Below are 25,574 nucleotides of genomic sequence, written 5' to 3'. Positions count from 1 at the left end.
TGCCTTGGTATGTAAAGTATTGTAGGATTCAAGGGAAGAGAGAATTAGAGAAAATATCAAGGAAATGACGTTGAGCCAGACCTCAAGATATAGACAGCATTTTAAGCTAAGGAGATAGGTTGGGGGTTCATTTTAGGCAGAAGGGGACAATAGAGAAAATGGAGATAAGAGTGACTAGCAAGAAGTTTAGCTGAAACTTGAGATACAGCAACACACTTCAGAAATATCAGTAATTGACTTACTAAGCCACATTCAAAGAGTTTATCATTTTAACGATGTCTTATGAAGATGGGAGTATCTTTATAATTGAAGTAATATATAATTTAAAAATGAGAAAGTACATAAGTATAAAAAAAAAACAAAACAAAAACTCAGCAAGGTACCTCCTCCCAAAGGAAACCACTGGCTAACAGTTGAATATTTTTCTCTTTAGTCTTTTGCTTTTTCTTTCCGTGCATATTTTGAATAGTTGAAGTCATGTGCTACATTCTACCTTTTCATTTAAAACAATGCCAGCATTTACCCATGTTATGAAAAGCTCTTTGAAACCATCACATTTAATGGCCTTGTACTGTTCCACCGTGTGGCTTTGCCAGAGTTGACTTTACCCCACCTGTATTGTTGGAGGTTTAGGGTGTTCTGTGTTTGCCACTACTGCAAACAGAGTGACTGTTGGCAACGTAGCCCCTTTTGTATTTAGCAGATGGTAAAGCCAAGGCGTTTGTTATAAGGTGAGATGGTGACTTGGTCCTTAGGTTGCTGGGAGCCAGAGTAGCCAGAAAAAGCAGCCCTCTTCCTCCAAGAGGAGGCTGTGGGGTTTCTGCTTGGGGTGCAGGGGAGATGAATTAGCTATTTAGATCTTGTGCCCTGAATGGGTGAATGACCTTTTGACCCCCACAATGGGATTCTTTGAATTTCATATTCTTTCATCCCAGAAATCCAGAATTTCGGAAGCCCTTTGGTTCTTCCTCCCAGGAAGTTCTGGATGCTGGTAAAGAACCAAAACCTTGTTCCCTCACGTTGGATTTCTACATGGGGAACAGGAAGCGGGGAGACCTAACCAAGGACAAGGATGTTCTCTCTCATTTGACGTGAAGGATGGAATGGGGGTAGGGCAAGGAGCAGAGTGGGAAGTGGCCTTATTCCAGTGGGTTTTTCATCCCCTGTTAGTATTCGCAACCAGGAAGAAATTCTCCTTAGTGGGGGCAACAGTGACCAGAAAACTCACATCTGCCTGGCATAGATTTTTAGTGTTGCCAAAAACACATTCGTGACTTATTCATTGTATGCTGTGGACCTGGCCTGCTTTTCATTGGCTCATCTGGTCTTTGCCATCTTGCCCCCATGAAAGTTCCCTCACTGAGGATGCATAGTCAGCTCAGCTGTTAAATCCGTCGTAAATACCAGCAGACGGGTGCATCAGAAGTGTGGTTGCTTATACTGAGCACGTGTTCCTCATAACAGCACCTGGAGGCACACTCCGGTTATGGTTCAGCGAAGGAAGAGACAAGAAGGAGACTATTAGCTTAGGGCAAAGAAACATCTGCTCCGTGGGACCTAAAAAAGAAATGCACCATAATTTACATAATAGATGCTGCTTTGAAAGTTTCTCTGGAATTAAATCATGCTTCAAACTTTCTTAGGAACTTCACTTTTTTTCTCTTTGAGAGAAAGCAGAATTTCAGAGTAGCTTAGTAATTCCAATTCTGGAATGAGGCTGTTTCATTCAAATACTGGCTTTACCAGTTTGTAGCTTTGTGACTTTGGACAAGTGATTTTATTGCTTGAGGCTTTAGTTTCCCCACTTGCAAAATAGATGTCATAATAGCGTGTATCACACAGTCTTTATACCTATTAGATGTGGGAAAACATTTTAGAATACATGTTGAAAGTAAACAATCATGTTACTATTAAGAATCTGAATTAGCAAGTAATATTATGCATGCACAGTAAAACTTTGGAACAGTGTTTTTCTTGCTATGAGCCAGGTCTGTAGCCTAGACACATTAGCACATTCAAAATAATTCATGGTGTAATAGGTTAAAATGATGAAATGAAAACACTCCAGACCAGGAGAGTTTTAAAATAATTCAACAGCACTGTCAATCTGAATAGATATTTAAACACAACTGAATTCTAAAGTGTTTTACTTTTATGTTTACCACACAGTATTTTATCTAAAGCTGTTCAAAAAGTGTGGGTAATTATATTTGGAATGATAGTCTATATTTTGAAACTTGGAGCTGAATGATTTTGTAGAATTACATAGGGAATGAGTAAATTTTAAGTTCTCTGGAAAATTGTCAGTGGTTAGATGGCTGATGTCTTTCTTCCTTAATGAGAAAAAAATAGGCATTGAAATGTTAAATACACTCTAAAACGTCAATTAATATTGTATCACTAATCAAAGTGTCAATTTACTAACAGTCTCAGCAAATACCCAGAAGTGAAGAATACTGCTAAATGTTGAAAATGGCTGTCGTACAATTCCTGCCATATAAAAAGGCATCTGATTACTGCTTAGTAAATGCTAGACCGGGGTAATAATAAAAGTGGTGTTGGAATTAGTAACTCATTCAGTACTCCGTCTGTAGGCCTTCTGCCCTCGATTGTATGCTTTGCAGAAGCAGGTTTATCGTTATCCCTCCTGTATGGTACCTGACCTATGTTAAACATTCAATACACTGTTCTTGAATAAATGCATTCTAACTAAGGATTAAAACCAATTAGATTTCCATCACTGGAAGAGTTTTCAGCTTCCTCTGAATTAACTGGGTATATTTCCTTCTGTGTAACTTTAAAGTCTTTTCCACGAACAAAATATGAAACCTACCTGCTGCGTATCAGACGCCATGTGAGGTATGAAGAGAGGCAAATGAAATGAGAAAAATAATTCCTGTAATCAGAAGCTCACAGGGTAAGTCTCTGCTTAACATTAGACCAAAGAACAAGCTGACCTTTCCTGATGTCAACCAAGACCATCTTTTTATTTTCAGGCTGTTCTCAGAGCCTTCATGATTCTTATTTATCACATAATAGCTGCCTTACTTATTCTTCCAAATAGAATAGAAGCCATAAATAGAACTGTTTGGGGAGAAAAAAAAGCAAAGCCTGACATCAAATGGGATAATTAGTAAAATGTGGCTGCACACCTTTGTCATCACATGGCAATAAGTCATTCCTTTCCCCATTCAGTTATTCACTTGTTCATCAGACGGCTTCATCGCCTGTTAAGGTACCAGCTTTGCTAGGCGTAGTGCCAAGAGAACCAAGTGGGGCAATTCAAAGACAAATAACATGCAAACCTTTCTCTGTCAGTTTGCTCACAAATGGACAGATTTCTGTTCATAATAGCAACCTCCAGAAAAGTGATGTTACAGTTTTAAGTACTTGTTTTAAAAGGTCACAGATAATTGACTTTAATTCTATATTCCCACCCTGGGTTGCTTTGTTTCTAATTTTTCCCTTATTTTTTATTTTCTTCTTCCTTGAATTCCCTTACTACTCTGTTGAGCAATTATTTGCATAACATGATCGGAATGACCACTCACCTGCTAGAGACAGAGAACTCTCATCCCATTCTTCCTTATTAGTAGGTGTATCATTTAGCTATTACTGTGACAAACCATTCCCAAACTTAGTGGATTCAAAAAACCATGTATTTCTCACAGTTAGGTGAGCTGGTTAAGTGGTTTTCCTGGGCTGGCTTGGCTGGGGCTGGATGGTCTAGGATGGCCTTATGCATGTATCTGGGACCTCACCCAGGATGGCCAGGTTGACTGAGGCCTCATGCCATGTAGCTCTCGTCTTCCAGCAAGATTTCTCAAACTTTTTTTGTATGGTAGTCAAGATGTTCCAAAGAGAAGGAAGAAAGCTAGCCTCAAAGTGTGAGTGCTTTTAACACTTCTGATTTGCATCAAAAAAGTCACATATCCAACTTAGATCCAAGGGATGGAGAAATAGTTTCCACATCCTGATGGGAAGAGCTGTAGAGAGCTACATTGCGAGACAGTATAATACAGGGAGAAGAAGACTTTGTTGCCTTCTTTGCAAGTGATCTACCAACCTATACTGTGCCTAGAGAAGGAGCAATAAATGTTGTAGCTCAGAACAGACACCTCTTGATGCAGAGCCCATTGACCAGAGCTAATCATAGGGCTCCATCCAGCAGCAAAGGAGGATGGAAAAGAAAGCCTTTGGTGCGGTTAGGTATTACATTTGTCTGAAATGATAAAGTTATACCTCGTTTATCCTTTACAAAATATACTCATGCCCTTGAAAGTTAGTTATATTCAAAGAAACCTGAATTTCCATCTTAAATCCTTCAGTGACTGGAGGTGGGTTTTCTAGTAGGAATTTGGGAGAGTGAAGAAGTGGCTTACTAAAGGGTTTTATGAAACATTTTAAATTTTCAGGAGAATAGTAGCTTTCCTGCTCCCTGCTGACCACATACAGTCTTCTAATCTCTGACGTTCTACATTGTAATTCCTAAGCCTGGGGTCCCTCTACCCATTTCACTTAAGAATCCTCTTCCTTCAAACTCGAACTCAAAGTTCCCTGTTGACACAAAGCCTTTCTGCTCTTGTCTCCCCTGGATAGGAGTCATCTCTTGTCGCACTCTGAGTACACTCTTGCCGTTAGGCCAGGTGCATGTGTGTTATGTGGTTGTGTGGTGCCATGTGTAGACTTTGTGTGTATTGAGTATTTGAAATTAGCCTTGAGTTTTTGGTTTGCTTTGTGTTTGTTTTTCCATGTACTTTGTCTTTCCTGAATGTAGCTACCTACGGTAAGGTGGCTTAGCAATAATTATGTATGCTGAAAATATAATTAAACACATTTGGAATGTCTCTACCCTTAAACCCTCATACTTTCTTCAATTCTTATCATATGAGGATGGTAGAAGAGACTGAATTAAGTTGGGAAGGTAGCAGTAGGGGGACATTTCTTGGCTTGTGGTTTTATATCCCTGGCATCCATTTCTGTGACTCTAAAGCCTTCATGTTCTATCACTTAAGAATAGTTGAGAACCAGCATTTTATTCCATGAGGCCAAGAGAGGAAATGCCAGTTCTGCAGCTAATCACATAAGCTGTGGAACATGATAGTTTCCAGAGACAGTACTTTGAAGGAAACTAAGACTGTATCTTGAAGTACTACATCTAGTTTAAAACACTGCCACAAAATGCACCGGGCATCTCAGCCCTTAAGACAACACCAAGGAGGGGAATGTGAGTTAGGACTTCTAGAGAGAGTGTTCTCATCAGCTGGTAAACCCTGCAGAGAACTACATCAGGGAAAGAAGCCTGAGTTCCAGGAGAAGGGAATTTTCATGAGCTAACTAGATCTGCATAGAGTTATAGCATGCCCTGGGATCTGTACAGTTATCTAAGCGGGAAGACGTCAGCAAGAATCTTCCTGGGTACTGGGCTGAGCGCCAAGCAACTTCAGTCTCTTGCCAGCTCTCTGGACTGTGAGTGACCTTATGTTTGAGAGACCTGATGAAATTTCGAGTGCTCTGTAAGCTTCAGGCAGTGCTTTTCAATCACTGGGAAGCATCAGAATCTTCCAGCATGTTTATCCGTGAAGATTTTATTTAAAAAAACAAACAAAAATGGCAGTAACGTCATGTGTTGATGAATAACAGGTATCTGCTGGTGTGATATCAGGTAAAGTTTACACCTAATCTGGAATATGAGTTAGAAAAGTTAAGACCAATGACTCGCATACAAACATACCAGTTATTTCTCTGTATTCATTTCTCAACTAGTAGATGAAGGCATTGGGAGACAGGAGAGGCTGTGAAAGTTCTTGACACTTGAATTAGAATTTATCTTAAAAATATCAGTTTACATGCTACAACAACATGATCCGTGATTCTATCTGATTCCTTTGTAAAATGAAAGTGCTAATACGGACTGAACTATTTTTGATACGCTGCTTCACAATTTTCGAGTATGTTTTTAAAGTTAATCTCTTAAGAACTAATATACATTGATACCGTTTTCCTGATTTTATTTTCGTGATCCACAGTTCTGTATCCCACTGCTTATCTGATTTGAAAATGATAGTAATATTTGGAGCAAGTTAATATTGAGCCATGGCAAAACCTTAATAAACTTAGTCTTGAGCTAATATTTCAGGCTCATGGGGGATTTCTGTATGCTCAGATTTTAATATTACAGAAATGCAATAGTGACCTTTCCATAAAAGCTTAATAAAATTAGTTTATGATATAAACTACAGAAGACATGGGAACTATCTGGAACAAGAATATATGTGATTTATCTGCATTTCAGAATTTATCTTATATCTCATTTCTTCAGCTCTTGTGTTTTTCTTTCCTCTAAGCTAAACAGTAATTTCCATAATTTAGGCTGCAGAACAGATGCAGAATTTTCAAACATGTTTTTGTACTAGTGTCATTTAATCTTGCTAAGGTGCCTGTTGTGTTGATGATTCCTGTAGCCTCCATGCTGTTAAAAGATGTTAACAAGATAGAAAACTTCAACCATAAGTTTCAGAAATTTAATCTTAAGAAGTACCATATGGGGGTGGTAGGGTAGCGTGTGTCATGTAGCAGCTATTTAGCAACAGAGCAGTGAACAATAGCTTAAGGCAAGTGTTGAATAAGGGTACCTTATCCACTTTATAAAACAAAATGTTGACTGTTGGGCAAATGAAAATGTTGGCTGGTATCCTGAAACTGCAATTCTTTGTTTCCTGGAGACTGGCATACAGATGACCAAAAATGACCAAAACCTGAAGCCCATTGCTTTGACTTCATTTTTTTTTTTTATTTTTTATTTTTTGGTCAGTTCTAGTTTAAGGTGGAAAAATGTCTCGGGAAGTACAGTCAGTGTGAATTGTTTTCTGAACTGCCTTTTGTGGTCTTCTTGATGGCTTGACTCTTTTGGTAGTCTCAAATTGAAAGAGGAGATAACTGTTTAACAAATGGAAAGCTGTCCTTTTTATTAGTTTCAAGATTACTTGCAAGTGCAAAACCAGATAGATATTCCTCTGTGTCTAATTGCCTAACACTTGAATCTTAATATTCTTTTATAGAATAAGCATTTCACAGCCTACTTGAAGCGAGGAATTGTTTAGACTTCTTTTATTCAGAGGAATTTGGAAAGAGGCTGATGGTATCTAATCCACATGAATTAACTCAGCTGTATTTTCTGAAATACATTAGAGGGGTGCTCAGTCCCTTCTCTTACCCAGCACAAGAGTCCCTGTATAGCTTCCCAAAATGGGGAAACATCAAATTCCTTAAGTGGATGGAACCATCTATTCTGTGAAACTGCTCACTTCTTATTCCTGTCTTATTTTTCCGGTGTTGATTTAAAAACTGCTAATATTTTGTATGTAGCTTTTTCTTGGGAAAAACACAGAATTGTCTGTAACTCCTTTTGCCATGTGAGTGCTTTTCAGATACATGCAAGCAGTTCTCAGGCCCTGGTCTGTCCGTCAGAACAGGGATGCGGCAGGTTTGGGGCTGGCCATTCGAGGATGTGGTTCTATCGCAGCTTTGCCAAGAGAGCGCTGGGACCCTGCGAAGTTCACCTGGGGTTTCTTTTGGCCTCTCTTCCCATCTCTGTTATAGGAGGGCCTCAGATTAACTCTGAAATCCCTCAAATCTTTCATCAATGGTTGCTAAAATGGTGTGTCTTCTGTAGCCTTACTGGCTCCCCATTTCATCAACAAAATTGCTTAAAATTGTGGCAACAAAGATAAATGTACAAAATACCCTGAACAATGGTGGGATTTGAAAGTGTTTGTGGAGACTGTTACAGTCCTTGATCAATATCCTTCCTAGGTTGCCTTTAAGATTTAAACAACATTCTTGCCATTACCTTATTGAGCTTGGGGTTTACCAGAATTTCAGGTGTATTTTCACATAAAAAAAAAAAACCCATTTCCTTTGTCATGAAGTGTGTGTGTGTGTGTGTGTGTGTGTGTTTATCCCCCCCCACACACAAACTTCCCTGAAGATCTCTGCATTAATTGTTTTTACTGTGTTATCTTAATAGTTTGACCTGTCCTACCAAGCAGTCCTTCTTGTAGCAGTGAGCTCTGGGGGGAACGTGGGTGGAGAAGTCTTGGAAGGCAACTGAACATGAGGGAGTAGCCTTCTGTAAAGGAGATAATAACAGTGATGCCACAAGATTTCCACAGGAGGGAGGAGGCTGAGGGCAAATAATTGAGAGCAGATCACAGGGAAAGGGTGGGATTGAGGGAATGGAAGGAATTGGGGAGGTGGGAAGGGTGGGGAAGAACCACATGTGGAAAAAGGGTCAGTAGTATAGGGTGAAGATGGAGTTACATTCTAGAGAGTTAAGAAGGATTCTGAGGAATTTGGAAAGAGGGCATTGAGTTTGAAGACCCTTAGATAAGGACACTGAGTTCGAAGACTAAAAGGTCCAGCCATTCAGAAAGGCATTGAGAACCAAATATTTGAGGTCAATTCCTTATTTCAAAGCAGTGAGCAGATAGTTAGAAAATGGTGATATGAGCAAAGCCTTTTTCTTTTTTAAAGAAAACTGTCCATGGGAGGGTCTGACATAAGTGGCCAAAATATACTTTTATTATAAGCCATCCTTTCTCTAAAACCTCAGGCATAATAATGTAGTGACAGTGACTGCTTGATCCACACAACCTGATTTGGCTTATCATTTAGATGATGGTCATAACTGAATCTCATTTCTGTTCCCACCTTACCTTGGGGGTCAGTTTAAATTGGGCAGAAAATAAGTAGAAATATGTAATGGTTTAATCACACTTGTGGTTTAACCAGAGTTAAGTATAGTCAACCACAATAATTTTGATCCGATGCCTACTGCAAATATACCAAAATAACTTTGTAGGCCAATTGATGTCATGGATCCAGTGGCTAGATCCTTAAGTTTAGATAAAATTAAATTTTTTTCAATCACATTTGGAACACTCTTTTAAAAAAAAAAAAAAAAAAAAAAAAAAAAAAAAAGACTTGGTGATCTTTAAAAATGAATAATAATCTTATGTGGGCATTTTTAAAAATAAACATAATAAAACTTGAATTCATTTTTCTTTTGGATAACACAGCATTTCCTGTTTTTGAAGTTACCAGGATCTCTGTCCTCATGTATTTCAAAGCAGGAAATTGGATGGTGATGTTTATGTAGGCATCTCCTTTATTGAAGCATTCCTTGTTTATGTTTCAACTACCTCTTATTAAAGCAGCGTAAATACAATCCTCAGAAAGATGACGTTCCCTCTTTGGGTCGGAGCCTATATCTTCAAAATGCTTAACTGAATTTAGGGAAGTTTCCTTGTGGGAACTAAGGACAGGCAGTGTGGCGTTAAGCCCCAGGTCGTTTAAGTTCCAGTCGTGCCAGAATGTGAGGGAATCAATGCTCTCCGAGTTTTACGTTCCCTGTTCAGCCAGTTTGGCTTCTGACTTGAGGAGGTCATGTAAAAACACTTGGTAAGATGTAAAGCATTGCCTGGATGTTGGGTGCACCTATCGCGAGAGCCTAGGGGAGCTTGGTGGGTCCACGGTAAGTAGACCCTGAGAAAAGTGCCTATTGCTGAGCAGTGACAGGAGCCGAGCTGGGTTTTTCATTTCTGCAGGGAGTCCAGCTTCCCTCGGCTAAGGAGAACGCCAACCTCCTTGACTTCCCGGTCAAACTGCTGACTTCTTTTTGGTGTGTCTTTGAAACTTGCTTGCAGTCTTGTAGCATTTTAGAATATTCTGTGTCAAACTTTACCCCTTAAGAAACAAAGTAATTGATAGCAGACACAAGGATGAGGGAATTTTTACTAAGTCTGCTTCTTAGTGCCCACACTTGAGGGAACCAAGGGCTTATCTAACAAGGGGCAGGGAATTTCAGGAAACTTAAGTTTTTACTTTTTTCCTCCCAGCCTACTGGTATCGCTTGAATCAGAAGTTAGAGACATTTGCTAAAATACAATGTGAATTCTTGGGACTCGCTTCATATCCAACTCTCTGACCTCTGATATTCTTCCCATTGCCTCTGGGCTTTGCTAAAATAAGGAATGTTTTTCAGTTTCCACATAAGCAGTGGAAGAAAAACACATTTAAAAATAATCCAATAAAAGCACACATCTTATGAAAGGGACAATTATTTAAAGGCTGTTGACCTTCCAAAAATTGGGCTTTTGGCAACTTGAAAGTGTGCTTTGATACTTAAGAGTTGTTCTAGAAAATGTCACCGTGTCATTACCCTGTCAATTGCTCTACAATACACAATAGTGATGTATTGTTTTTAATTTTACTTGGACCATCTGAATGTGGCTTTCATTTTAGGAAATAACATACTCAGGAAGGACATATATGGTTCTTAACATCTGCATTTATTAGAAGACAAAATAATGTTTAATCAAACTAATCTGCACTAGAAGGGATCAGAGAAATGCCTGTTTCAGCCTCTGTTTTTTACAGACAAGGAAACTAAGGCTCAAAGAGGTAAAGGGGCTTCCTCAAGGTCACACTAGTTGGGACAGAACTGGGACTGGAATCCAGGTCATCTGTCTCCAATTGCCATGCTGTTTCCATTCCATCAGGCCATACAAGTTCATGTTAATTTAATTGTGGAAACAATGCAATATATAATTCAGACCCAGTTTTTCATGGTGTGGGCAAATTAGAGAACCATACCATTTGGATCCTTCTAATTCACTTTTTTAATGTTGCATTAGAAGGCTTTCTTCAAGTCGTGTGAACCCTGGTGTTGGTATTTCTGTGGCTAATGATGGTGAAAGAGACTAAATATTTAGAGTCCCAGCCAGTCTATCAGGCAAAGCCAAAAACAGCATCCAATGTGTGCGTCCAGTTTTTATGTGCACTCTCACTTATATAAACCAATGCACATGGTAGTTTCCTGATTAACTTGAGGTGACTATTTAATGCCATATCAGGATTAATAAACTTCATAAATTTACTGAAATTACAAGTTTTGCTTCTTTTCCCCTTCAAACTTAATTGTTTTTGTGCATTTAAAAAAAAAAAAGGTTTAGGAATTTTAGGTCATGTGGTACTTGTCTATGTATGTATATAGGCAAACTTAATTTTGGAGAACTTTTTAGCTCAACCTAAGGGGAGAGATTTTTTTTCCCTTATGTATAATTGTATACTATATCCCCATCTTATGGTCTCTATATAATAATAACCAAGATCTATTTATAAAATAGCTCAGATGACTATTTCAATGTAAGGAATCGTGATTAAATTTGAGTCCATTATGTGTATTTTTATTTAAACAAAGCTTTTTTTTTTTTTAATAAAATAATGGATCCTTCAAACCCTTGAAGCTGTGCCTGCCTCCAGTGCCAAGTAGCTTCCCTGTTTTTGTGAAGTATCACCTTGGAATTCTCAGGTGTGTTCCACATGCAAGGCTGAGGCAACATTCAGGTAAAGATGGAAGAAAATTCTTCTAAGGTAATCAGATAAGGAAGGCAAAATCAGACCTCTAAAGGGAGCTTCCTCTCTTGCCAAGTATGATTCATGTTGGTGATATTTTGCCCAATAATTGTGGCAGGACCAGGTCAAGGGCAAATGAAGGACAAAGCCTGGAGGTCCAGGCATAAGGGATAGGAAATCTTTATGAAAGGCCAGGAGGTCACCTCTGACAAGGCAGTCTTTCTATGGACAAGAAAAGCCTGAACCCCACAAGGACGTGCAAGGGTGTGGCCATACCCTAGCGGGCCCACGTGCCAATCTTAGCTGTCCTTGACGGGGATCACTGGTCAGAAGTCTGAGCAGGGGGTAAGAGGCATGGCAGAGATGCAGTTGGGATATACAGGCTAGAAGTTGTTCATAGGCCCAGTCAGGCTGCAGAGCCATGTCAAGAATGGAAGCTCATTCTCCAGGCTGGGTTCCTGCAGGGCAGAAGGGTATAAGTTGGGGACAAAACGCTGGGAACAACACTTCAACACACCTGGAGGAGAGATCAGGTTCACATAAAAATGACAGAGACATTTGAATAAGAGTTTGTTTTCTGTCTTTCTTTGGTTGGGAACTCCTCCATAGAGTAAGACGTCCATTCATGCCTTCATTCAGTGTGTACTAAGTACCTACTGTGCTGGATACTACATATGTCTACAACAGTGACCACGGTCCCTGCCTTCAGAGTTCCTGGTATAGCAAAGATACAGTAAACAAATGACTACTTACATTTTAGTGTGGCAAGTTCAACAAAGAGGGAAGAGCAGGTGTTTAAGTGAAAACACAGCAGTGGTCCCTGGTGTCTGGTCCAAAAAGGCCAGGGAGAATAAGCTCCTTTTCAAGGTATCCAAGGACACATTTCTTCTAGAACTCACATGTTTTAACAGAATGTGTCTTCAGCTTGTTTGTTTTCTCACAGCTCCTTAGAGACAGAGTTTGCTAGTTGAATCTTAATTTGCCCAAATTTTTCTTTCTGTGTTCTTAGGAGGAATTTTAGCACTCATAGTTTGTAGTTATCAGTGACCATAAGGGTTTGGGCCACAATAAGGAACTGCTTGAAGTTACTTGTTAAGTGACTTCAGTGTCTACATTATAGATTAAACAAGTGTTCCTTGGCCCAGTGTTTGGTGATGGCTCAATCACCCTTTATTTGCTTTCTTCAAATCTCCTGTCATCCTTAACTAGTTTCGTCTGACTTAACCCTTGAGGGTGAGACTTGAAAGAGGTGGTTGAGGAAACTAGCCATTTAATTCACACCTCAGTGTTTACTCTTAGACTTGGTTGGAAGCAAAGTTACCAGGACCAGAATCTCTGTTATCCTTGATTTTTCATGGCCTTGCTGAGAAAAGGGTGCATTCTCAACAAATGGACTCTGTTCCTTACCTGAGCTTTAGCCCCAAATATCTAGCAGTCCTCTTTAGCTGGTGAGCTGGCCTGGACCACAGATGAAGATCAGAAGACTCTTTTTTTCCTTTTTGATGAAGACCTGATCTAAGCAGTAGTTCTCAAACTTGAGCTTGCATCAGAATCACCTAGTGGGCTGGATATAACAGGGATTTCCAAGCCCTATCCCCAAACTTTGATTCAGCAGGTCTGGGGTAAGACCTGAGAATTTGCTTTTCTTGCAGTCGCAGTTGACTCGTCTGGGGGGGGGGAGGTGGCGGCCGGTTGCCAAATCCTAGGCTCTCAGGATTGCTTGGAGGGTACCGGCGGCGGGGGCTCTTTCCCGGAGGCGAGGGCGAGGCGGGGGACTTGGCCAGGTCCCCGGCGGAGTGGCGTGCAAAGTATGGAGGGCGGCGAGAAAGGAACAAGCGGGACACGGTTCTTTTAGGGTGAAGAAGCCAAGAGAGTTTATTAGGGGAGAGTACAAGCTTATATCGGGCGTTTAGAGGGCGGGGTAGCTGTAGAGGTTAAAGGCTTGGATTGGTTCTGAGAGGGCGCGGAGGTTAGGATTGGTTCTGAGAGGGCGCGGAGGTTGATTGAAAAGGGGCGAGAGTTGCTCCGGTAACGGTGTCTGGCAACAATGTATGCGCACTGGTGGTAATGGGAGTTGCACTGGCAACGGGGAGTGTCCGGGCAAGATAAGGGGGTGGGGAAAAGGCGGTTCCCTCCGGCAAGCCTCCCCTAACAGTGGTATTTTGGGTGAGGAAATGGGGCCTGCCTCCGGCCTCACTTTCCCAGGCCCGGGGGGCTGCGGAGGGCGCTGTCGCCCGTGCCCACCACCCTCCCCAGGGGCTGATCAGGTCCCCCAGCCCAGGCCCGCCAAGTTGAAGCACGTAATCAGTGTCCCGCATTTTCTAACGAGTTCACAGGTGATGCTTGGTGTCTGGGTATTACGCTTTGAAAACCATTGATCTAAGGCAAGCCCATAGAACCTAGACCTTCTCCTGTCTTTCCCCTTTGCTCCTGGCCTTACCTTGGCTATCCACATCTAACCACCAGTAGTTTGATGGGTGTTCCAATTAAGAAGCCAAAGTCGACGGAGGGTCAATCCAGTCCCCCAGTCTCATGGTTCCCCACCCTGAAGTCCCTGTACCTTTCAAGGACAAAGATTCCTTCCTGTCCAGGAAACCCAGGGCTTCTACCCAGCTGCACAGTTAAGAACACCATGAAACAAAATCCAAGGAGACCAGTTCTTTCTATAATCTATTTACAGTTTCCACCTACAATCTGTCCATGGTGCTATTTTGATTTCTTTGTTCCCAGATCTGATCAGGACTCCTGTTGTGGGAATGAGAAGGTCCACGCCATGCCCAGAGGTTATTGCGTCTGGCTAACAATTCCTGAGGGAGAAGTTGTCATTTTTGTGCATGGTTAAGTTTACACATCCACCAGATATTCTGTTGGTTCTGTCCTTGAAAGTGGTGACAAGTTCTTTCACTTTTAGGTTGGGGAGGTGAGGCCTGCCACTCTGGTCCTTCATTTACAAGTATCCCAGGATCATCTAATGGTCTGATTTCTCAGGGCTGCTGAGGTAACCCTGCCTGTCTTACATACTCAGTAGTAATAAAATACTTTCTGCTGTTTGCTATAACTCCTTGGTAGGAACAGAGTTGCTTTATTTCAGAGGCATAAGAGATAAAAAAGAAGATATCTTTACTCTGCAGAATTTTTGTAAGACACAAAATTCTGAAACAGGTTTATTACATGGAGTCAGAGGAAAAACCCAATTAAATTGTAGGATAAAATCCCCAGGCTCCTACTGCACATAAACACAGTAGGTAGTAAAGGTTGACTTTACTTTGCATCCTTTCAAGCAGTTTTCTTTTTCACAGTCAATTCTGTAATTCATACAATAAAAATGAGTATTATGCAAGTGATACCTTGTATTTCTGAAAGATCAAAATACCGGTGAGCCAGGCCCTGGCTAAGCATTAAGGGATATTATATATGGGCCACTGCTGTTCTCAGCCTTTGCCCTCCTTCAGCAACATCTTCTTAAACCTGAGTCTTTGCCTGAACCCTTTTGAGGGACTTACCCACTAGGGAAGGGGTAAGTAGCAAGGGATTATCAGGGTCAGATAACTCCAGTCATAGACTACCACTTTCAATACATTTTCATCTGCCGGACATGTTCAAGAGGATCTCCAAGATCTGGCACATGAACCTGGATGTCATTTCCAAGGGAACTGCTATGGGCAAATCAACCGACATCTAAATCTTTTTTTTTTTTTTTTTTTAAATTAAGATTGTTCACATACCATGCAATTATCCAAAGATCCAAAGTTTACTAAATAATCTTTTGAAATAAAGTACAGTATCTTCCTAAGATAAGAACTAATTTACCGTATTCTAATTTCTTTGAAAACTGATGATCGCATACTGAATTTTATGTTAACAGTTACTTATTATATTCAAGTTAAGCTGATTCCCTAAATGCTCCAGATAACTAAGCATCTTACAGACATATTTTGTAGAATCCTTATATAATGAGCTGTAGTATATGATCACAGGTATCATCTAACAAACTTAAAAAGGCAATTCTTAATTTTTTTCCACTATTTTTAATAAGTTTAAGAAAGCTACTCTTGCCTCTTAATTATAGTGAATATTCAGGTGAGGGGTAGAGACAAATAGCTGATGTTTGCTTTCTGTTCTCATTTTATTCCTGTTGGATTTGTGTTTTTATAAACTCCAGGAAATTTCTTTGAATCGGATGGTACTTTATAACAGATTTTTCATGGCAAAGACCATAGGTTTCCTGGAGTTCAGGATCTATTAAAGGCTAAATGGAGCACTACTGTGATCAGTTTTATTTCCAAATGTAAGTATAGTAGACGTTGAAGAGTTAATATCCAAGTTTTAGTCACTATTTCTAAGTAATTCTCCAAAGTCATGAATAGAAATCAGTCACAACTGGAGTGTGTATGAAGGCTCCAGTACAGTCATGGTTTTAAATCCTGAAAGGAAAAGGAAAATGTTTTACACTTCTTCCTGCTATCTTGTTCTTGACAAGAATTCCAGGAGATATATTTAAAATTTGATTTAGTGAAAAAAATTATAATCTTTTAAAACATCATCTTACCTTTACTTTTGAGAACATTTTTCCTGAATATAAAGAATATGGTCACTATGGATATCTTAAAATACCGGAAAATATTAAAGGACTTAAGAGTCACCTAAACTGTTATCCACATGTATCAACTGTTTGTATTTTGGGATATGTCTAGCTAGTCTTTTTCCTCTGTACATACATAATAAGCAACATACATATAACACAAATTTGGGTCATACTTGAATATGATTTTGTAACCTGCTTTTTATTTGCTTAACAATGAGAGCATTTTTATTTGCTTAAAGAGAGGTGAACATTTTAGGAATTTTTCCTAATGTGCTGTCGTTAGGCAAATAGCTCTTCCTTTAAAGCACTATTTTTAATGGGCACAGAATATTTAAATACTACAGTGTATCTAATCATTTGCTTAGTGATGCTCATATAAGGCCAGTATTTTTCTATTATAAACACAATAAGATGCATTTACTTAGGGCTAATTCCACTGAAAGAATTACTGGATCACAGAACCTGGACGTTTTAAGGTTATAGAAACATCTTGACAAATTCATTTTGACTGCAGTATACCAGAATGCCCTGACCCCCAGCTCTCAACAACATTTTCTTAATCTTCCACTCTTTGTGACTTTTGAAAAGATTTTTTTAATGGCTTGATGAAAATGAAGTATTTTTAGCAGATGGGGAAAATTATCAGTAATGATGCTGTATGTCGGTGTCGGCTTAGATTCTCACTTGAAGTGGTTTATTTAAAAGCTCCGGATAATCTGATGATGGCTGATCTGTTTTTAGAAATACAAGGATATCTTACTAAAGACTGAAAAGCAAGATGCTGAAAAGAGCTTGATAGATTCAACTAATTTTCTTTTGGTCAGTGGAAATTTTATCCCAACTCTCTCTTGGAAAACAGTGTTGGTTCTGATCATGGGTCATATAAGGTCATGATTTACTTGGTTAATGGGATTTGTATGGTTGGGTGGGAAAGGGATTAACTTTTTATGGAACTTCTTTGTCATAAGGTTGAAAGTAAAAAAAAAAAAAGTTAAACTCATAAGTGAGTCATACTGCATTTTTGTTCACGTGAAAGCTATATAGTTTGGATATAACCAAGTGGAGGCAAGTGCCTTTTCCTCCTAATTTGTGCACAAATAGAAATAAATGAAGACTGTCTTGGTTGGCTTGAGGGAAGCTGTGGGTTTTTTGTTTTGTTTTGTTTTGTTTTTTATTTTTTTAGTCCTGTTTTTATTGCTGATGTATAAAATTGTTAAAGGACATTTGGATCCTGGAAAAGATACACAGCAGAAATTATATCTTTATTCCTCAAAGAGGTTTTGGAATAAAAGGACAGTTATCTGAAATCAGTTCTAGATGACATTTTATTCTGTACTTCTCTGTCTTTGATTCAGTTGAACAAATACATATTGAATGCCTGCTCACTTCGAGGCAGAGCAGTCTCTACTGCATTCCAGATTGTTTTGACTTCTTGCTAGACCTTTTATGAAAGATGCCCAGCTTCAGTATGGCATCTTTTTCAGGACCCATTGTATTAGCTTCCTGTGGCTGCTGTAACGAATTACCATAAACCAGTGGCTGAAAACAACAAACTTATTTTCTTGCAGTCTGTAGGCCAGAAATGAAGAAGGTGTCGACAGGCCCATGCTCCCTCCAGAAGCCATAGGGGAGAGCCCCCTCCATACCTCCTCCACTTCCCGTGGCTGCCTCACTCCAGGCTGTGCCCCTGAAGTCACATTGCTTTCTCCTCTCGGTGTTAAGTCTCCCTCCTATAAGGATACTTGTGTGATTGCCTTTGGGCTCCATTCTGATAATGCAGGATAATCTCCTCATCTCAAGCTTCTTAACAAAGTCACATCTGCAAAGTCCTTTTTTGCCATGAATGTTAGCATTTATGGTATGTTTCAGGGATTGGGTGGTGGATACCTATTGGGGGACCATTCTTGGGGGATCATTATTCAGTCTGTCAAACCCAAGTGCCTTAATTATACCTGACTTTACATACTGCCCTGTGCCCAGTCTACCAGGACACAAGGCATGTGTCTAGAAACAAAAAATGCTTTGCTCAAGTTTTGATCCAACTGGCCTAGGACGCTGGACTCCGTCTATCTAGCGTATCTGGGATAGGTGGTCTGATATGTCTTCAAGACAATCCTGTGGGTCTGGCCAGGGAGACAAGACAGCAGAATTAAAGATTTGGGGCAGAGTAGGCTGAGAAACAAATAACTGCCATTCCTTGGTTCATCCCAGCTAAATGGATGGAAGCCCGTCTTCGTGGATGATGTGCATGTCCTACTTGAGGATTTAGTCCATCAGTATCCCTACCTCAGCTCCTTGTGGTCTCAACGCTTTCAGTTCCTCATTATCTTCTTGAGAAGAAGCTTTGGACGCTTGTTAGAAAACAAGGCCTTCTATGAATGCACCCCCACCCCCCACCCCCCAGTCTGCTCCCTACCAAGCACCCTCCAGTCCAGGAGTTTTTCCTCTGCAGCCAGCATAATAGCTAATTTGTTCCAGTTGCATAAGAACTTAGAAACAATGAGACTATTTAAAAGCCCACTGGCTGCCTCCCAGTAAATGCCAAAGGTGTTTACACTGGAAAAGGTGCAGGGTAATATATACATTCTCCTTCACTTTCTGAGTTCCCCAAGGAGATAGCAGAATGTTCCGGTGGGCTCTGTATGGCCAGGTGGTGGCCTAGGAGGTGGAAGAGGCAACTAAACCATGAAATACCTTGTGAGGCCTTAGGAGGCAAGCTAGAGAATTTGACAAGGGAACCTTCCGCACAGCGCAATAAAAGTGTTTGTCAATTAGCTGCGGGTTTGGCTTTAAGATGATTGCCAAAAGGGCTTATAGAGTGACCAGTTCCCTTCTCCACGCCTTCTTTTAATTTTAATTCAATTTTTTTGAGGTTTATTTTCATACCGTACAATATTGGTGTACCATCAGTTTTTCAGTATCATTATATAGTTGTGTGTTCGTCACCACAGTCAATTTTTGAACATTTTCATTACCAATACAAAAAAAGAATAAGAATAAAAGTTAAAGTAAAAAAGAACACCCAAAGCATCCCATACTCCCCATCCCTCCCTGTTATTCATTTACTTTTTGTCCTTGTTTTTCTATTCATCTGTCCATAAAGTGGATAAAGGGAGTGGAAGCCACAAAGTTTTCACAATGACATGGTCACACAGTGTAAGCTATATAGTTATACACTTGTCTTCAAGAATCAAGGCTACTGGGTTTCTGTTCAGCAGTTTCAGGTATTTCCTTCTAGCTGTTCCAATACACTAAAAACTAAAAAGGGATATCTATATAAATGATAAGAAAAACTTCCAGAATGACCTCTCAACTCTATTTGAAACCTCTCAGCCACTGAAACTTGATTTTGTTTCATTTCTCTTCCCCTTTTTGGTCCAAGAAAGCTTTCTGAATCCCACAATGCCAGTTCCAAGCTCATCCCGAGGAGTCATGTCCCATGTTGCCAGGGAGACTTACACTCCTGGGAGTCATGTCCCATGTAGGGGGGAGGGCAAGGAGTTGACCTGCGGAGTTGGCTTAGAGAGAGAGGCCACATCTGAGCAACAAAAGAGGTTCTCTGGGGGTGACTCTTAGGCACAATTTTAGTAGGCTTAGCTTCTCCTTTGCAGTAACAAACTTCATAAGTACAAGCCCCAAGATCTAGGGCTTGGCCTTCTAAATTGGTACACCCCAATGCTTGTGAGAATATCATTAATTCCTCCAGGAGGGGAAGCTTAATATTTCCACATTTTCCCCCAGTCCCTCAAGGAGGGGTTACAAATACATTTTAATTCTCTGCCCAGATTACTCTGGAATGTATTGGGGCTTCACAGTAACCTGTACAAACCAACCAGATTTCACTCCCTAATCAACATTCCATGTAATTATGGTATTTGAATAAAATGACCATATGAGTCAAATTATCTAGTGTGTTGCAATAAATATAGATTTGGCACCTAATAAACATCTCTTTTGGTCTCACGTAGAAGTTGAAGTTTTTAAAACACCATCAATGTCATCCTTCACCCTTTGTCTGATTTACCATAATTTATCATAATCATAATCATAACCATAAACCAAGTCCATTTCATTCGTATCTCTAATTGAAGTCTGATCTCTTTTTCAGACTCTTTAACATTTGCTGTATGGAGTAATGCTTGGCGTTCTTAGTTGCCAGACTCTGGCTCAGAGTCTCAGCTGTCACACAGATACCCAAAGTTCCAGGGACCGACCAGGTTATACACAAAGAGCTCGGCATCTCAGAATTTAGAAGTAACCGTTACAACTCAGGAATAAATGTAACTGCTGTAAGAGTAACAGTCTAGGAACCTTTACAGTAAGCCTTCTCCTGATAACTTATGCTCTAAGACTCAATTCTCAGAGTTTGCACATTATAGTTTGCTATAATGCCTCACTATTAGTGAGGCATTATAATGTTTCTCTGCATTTCTGGTTTATTTCACTCAACATACTGTCCTCAATGTCCATTTACCACACAGCTTCATTCCTTCTTTTAGTAGCTCAATATTCCATTGTATGTGTACACCACAGTTCACCATTCTGTTCATCAAGTCGATGTACCCTTAGGCCACCTCCATCCACTGCAAATTGTGAATACTGACCCCATAAACCCCACTGTGCAAATGTCCATTTGTGTCCCTTGTTCCTTTCTCCGAAATAATCAAGGTCATAAGTTTGGAGTGGTCTTTCCAGATCTCTTTAGTTTATATAAACGTAGACCTAGAAAAACATAGGTTTTTGTGTGTGCATGTATTTATGTAAATGGTGTCAAACTGTTTGTTCTGTTGCTTCCTGTTTCACTTAATGGTATGGGGTAGAGACTTTTCAATTGCAAAACATTGAGCATTACCTCATTCTTGTAAGATATGCCAGGATATGCATGTAGGCCTTTTTTCTTAATCCCTTTAGGGAGGTAGTTACACTGAATTTTTTTTTAAATGTTGAAACTTCATGTTTTATTCTTTTAATAACCACATGCAATAAATTTGTTGGTATTTTAGCTACAATTTTTTTTTCTCCGATGAGCATGAGGATTGTGAGGGACTTTGTGAAATGAGACAGATAGCTTCAATAGACACACACACTCACACACACACGTGCACACACACACCGGTGTTCTGGGAAAATGTAGGTACATAGAAATTGTGTGTAACTTGAAGACTTGATAGAACTCACCTGTAATACCATCTAGGCCTAAACTTTATTTTTCCATTCCCTTCTAAGGCCACTGGTCTTCTTAGGTCTTCTGCAAGTTAGCCAGATTTGTTTATCACTGAAAAGCATCCACTTTATTTAGGCTTTCAAATACTTTGTATAATGTTTTACATAATATTCTCTCAATTTTTACATTCCCTTTGTAACTGGTCATCCCACTTTTCGTTGTGAATGTTGTGAGTTTGTGTAGCCTCCTTTATTTCTCTTACTTAATACTTGCCAAAGATACATCTAACATGGATATTAAAAAAACAATTTGTTTTTTATTTTTTTGATCTTTTTACTATTTTTAGCTACACATTACTTACATTGACATACATTGTTCTTGTTTTTCATTTCTAAAGTTTATAATTTAAAAGTGTGTGTCTAAATCCCGTATGTACAGATTTTATTCACTTTCTGGTTACCAATTTATATGTTTGTCTAATGTCAATAAGCATAAATGGCGTATTTTCTGCTTTAAAAAAATGCTGGGATTTCCTTTACAGCCTAATTGTGATCAAATTTTAAGACTGTTACATGCATGTGTAGTAGCTGGGGTGTAAATGAGGAAGAGATGTAAAAAAATACAACATTAATGAGGATTAAGCTCATTAATGTTACCTAAGTTTTAAATTGAGTCATTAAATACTTTTGGTTAAATCAAATCCTCAATATTCTTTATATTATTCTTCAGTTGTTGTTTCCCACTATGTTTGTGGCTTTGTCAGTTTCCCTTTGTTTTCTCAGTTTTTGCGTTGTTTTGATGCTGTTTGCTCACATTCTTAAATATTAATGATAATTTAAATAAATTTGATTGCCCCTTTTCTTAATATGATGTATCACTATGCCTCTGATTTTTTTCCTTGATGTCTATTTTGCCTAGTATTGCTGTTTTTACACCTGCTCCCTTTTCTTCTTAGCATGTGACAGTTGTCTTTCTTTATCCCTTCATTTTCAAGCTTATTTTTTATTTTGTAAATATTTCTTGAAAACAACCATAATTTTCCCCAATTTTAAAGCCTGTTTTTAACTGGTGAATTTAACCAATTCATATTTTTTAAAATTACTGTCATTTTTTTCCATTTATCATGCTTTTTTTCTTTCTCTCTCTCCAGTTCTTTCATGTTTTCTTTTTAAAAGGCACTTAAGAGTCTTTGTTCCATTTCCTCCTTCTTAACTGTAAGTTAAACTTTACATTTTTGGTTTTCTATAGGAAAATTCTTAAATCTTTACCCATAATAAACTTGTATTTTTCTATCAATATCTAGATTTTCAGGGTCCCTATTTCACTCCAAAAATGATTTTATGAACCTTTGTTCCTTTCTTCCTTCCTCCCACTCTGTCACTTGCACAACTCCTGTATTGTTAAAATCTGGGATTTATTTAGGCTCTAGACTGTTACTCCTTTGTTTTTCCTTCCTTTCCTTAAGGAAAGTCTTAAAAGTAAGTTTCATTGTTTCTTTTTAACTTCTTTTTCTCTTTCCTTTTCTTTTTCTCACCATTACTTCTCATCCCTTATTTCTCTAGATTTCTCTTTCTTCTTGACAGAATATGAATACATTAAATCTTTCAGAGTTGGTATTACACGTTTCTGATTCCTTGCAAGTCTGTAAATATATTTTCCTCTAAAAGTTGAAATATAATTTGATTGGACAGAGTTTCATCTCAGAGTTGTCTTCCTCACAACTTAGAATTCATTGCTCCACTGTCTTCTTGTGTTTAATATCATAGACAATATGCTAATGTCAGTCTATTGTTCACTTCTAGATCACCTTTTCCTCCCTATGTGTCTCTGAAAGATTTTGTAACTTCTCTTCATATTTTATGTTCTCAGTTTTACCACATCATATGTTCAGGTATGTGTATCTTTTTGCTCCCATATGTACTGCCTGTGATCACTTTATTTGTTCACTCTAGGACTCAAATATTCATATTTGGGAAACGTTCTCTACTATGGCTTTGATAATTCCCATTTCTCTTTTGCCTCTACTTTCTCTCCTAACAGAAGATCTTCTGTTAGGTGATGGTGGACCTTCTGGTTCCATTTTTCATGTCTCTAAACTTTTGTTCATGCTTTCTACTTCTTTTTCTATTGCATTCTGTGAGAATTCCTTGGCTCAGCACTCCGTTGGAGTTCTCTTTACTCTTCAGCCCACTGATTAAGAGGTTTATTTCAGAAATCTTTTTTTAAATTTCTAGAATCTGTAGTTGATTATTTTGGAGGAACAAAAATATACTCTCTCGTCAGTTTATAGACTATCAGCCATACTTATGCCGGAGTCATGTTCTGTTTGTTATCTCTGAGCTACTTGCTATTTGCAGGGAGCCTCTGTGCATCTTTCGGTCTATGGTTTCCTTCTATCATCTGATCCCATCAGATGTTTTAAAAAGAGTATCTTAGGGGATTTGGAGAGGAAAGAGGAAAGGGGAAGCTTCCCAGATGATCGTCTCTGTCATTTTTTGATGAGGTTATTTCTTCAGGTTTACAGACAAGAAGAAAGAAAGTTGGGTTCTGATGAGGGGACTAAGAAAAAGGAAGAAAATCTATAGACTTCAAGTATTTGAAGAAGAGGATTCTTTAACATATAAATACAACATGATTAACCTTTGATCCTCAATCGTTATTTAATTTTGTTTACTAATGAGTTCTTCTGTTTGTTGTTGTTTCAGGTCTGAATAAAATCATGGCCAAACCTTATGAGTTTAACTGGCAGAAAGAAGTTCCCAGCTTTTTGCAAGAAGGAGCAGTTTTTGATAGATATGAAGAGGTAAAGAGATGCTATTCATCTTTTATTTCAAGATGATATAGGTGATGGACTCTCTGCTTGATGTGCTCAGATGACCCAATTCCTGAGACACTGGGGTTTCAAAGAGAGAGTTTATTGCTAGACGTGAAGCAGGAGATCAGATGGCCTGACACCCCAAAATCTGTCTCTGTGAACTGAAATTCTGATAGTTTTATAGTAGCAAAAGGATGGGCAGGTTTTAGGATAATGAGCACAATGGCACCAGATGATGTAATTAGAGGTGATCTAATTTTTGAGCATGCACAGATTGATTACATGCTTGGTCATAGAAAGTATATAAGAAAATGGCGGCCTTAATATGATGATGGCCTGATTTTTATAATGAGGTATGGGTCACTTACAGGTTAAAGTCTAAGCTACTGCCTATGTCAGGTGGGCCCATTTTGTTTAGATCCAGCTTAGGTTATCAGATAACTTTGGACTTGGGGTGGGTTAGTTTTGGGCTGACCCAAGGCCCTTCATTAATAAACATTAGTGTCTGTCTTTAGTGATGATAAGACTCTCAAGTTGAAAAACTGGATAAATGGGTACAAGTTAGGGTCAGTCTTAAGGTTTTTACAATCACAGGGGCACAAAATAAAGGCTATAAATCATCAGCGATCAAGGCAGCTAGATTACAGTTCAGAGATTTCAGGTATTTCCCTCTGTCTAATATGCATAAAGTAAAAAAGGAGTATCTATATAATGATTTAGTAATTATAATCATCCCTTAAATCCTAACTTCTCAGTTACAGAAACATTCTAATTATTATTTAATTTTAATTACAGTATGGAGTAAATATTCTTTGACATGAGTGAGAACATCTGCGTATTTGAGATTTGTAAATTGGAATAGTTAGAAAGAGGCAGGCTGTGAGATATAATAATGATAATGATACTGTAATTTATTGAGCCTCAATGTGTGCCAGACAACCTTCTAAGCCCTTTGTGGGTATTTAATTGCTCACGATCACCTTATAAGGCACTTGGTTTTATCTTTGGATTACAAATGGGTTTTATATAGTAACAATTTTTGCTTAATTAGTCCTTTTGGCACACTTTCCACGTAAATTTTCCGTTTTGTATAAATGTAGCAATGATTGAACTTTGTGCCTGCCAGTTGCTTTGCTCATGACCAACACTTTGCATGCCTCTGCTTCTATCATTTGTTTGTGCCTTGTAAGGTGGCATGGCTCTGGACTTGGTATATAACAGGGGCCTTTGGGCCACCCATCTGATTAGTGAGCACATTGTCTTTCTCTGTCTTTCTCAGAGTGAACTTAATTTGAGGTGACTTGGGGAGGGATATGTGATAAAATTGATATTGCCTCTAAGGCAAAACGTAAAAACTTGTTGAGATGTCACTTAGTCTGAGTTGGTTCCTTCCAAAATCAATGAAATGTAAATAGCAGCTAATCGGCCCTCCCTGCAGTTCAGATTGCCAGAGGCTGAAACTATCTTACCAGGTCTTCTATGGACTCTGGTGACTTAGCACTTATTTGCTAAGTCCGCATCATAGCACTCTCTGGATTTATGATAGTTGTCAAGAGAATACAAAGTAAGTTGCTACAAAGGACTATTTTTAT

The 25,574-nt window shown here is 39.0% G+C and overlaps 1 protein-coding gene across 8 annotated transcripts in view; it reads left to right on the top strand.

Annotated features, from left to right (window-relative positions):
* The window catches only part of PLCB4 (phospholipase C beta 4), a 488,707-nt gene that overhangs the window by 308,484 nt on the left and 154,649 nt on the right, over positions 1–25,574 (top strand). For 6 of the 8 annotated variants that reach the window (XM_037811318.1, XM_037811320.1, XM_037811319.1 and 3 more), the window contains one exon: positions 23,873–23,970. In XM_037811318.1, coding sequence (XP_037667246.1) covers positions 23,887–23,970 — 84 coding nt within the window. In that variant the 5' untranslated portion in view covers positions 23,873–23,886. Of the gene's footprint in view, positions 1–5,464; positions 5,666–11,418; positions 11,437–23,872; positions 23,971–25,574 lie in introns of those variants that run through there. The other 2 variants (XM_037811324.1, XM_037811325.1) reach the window with 2 other exon arrangements.

This window comes from Choloepus didactylus, chromosome 19 (assembly GCF_015220235.1).
Source record: "Choloepus didactylus isolate mChoDid1 chromosome 19, mChoDid1.pri, whole genome shotgun sequence".
Taxonomy (NCBI): Eukaryota; Metazoa; Chordata; class Mammalia; order Pilosa; family Megalonychidae; genus Choloepus; species Choloepus didactylus.
The sequence above is the reverse complement of the archived record's forward strand: the minus strand, read 5'-3'. Positions and strand labels throughout refer to the sequence as shown.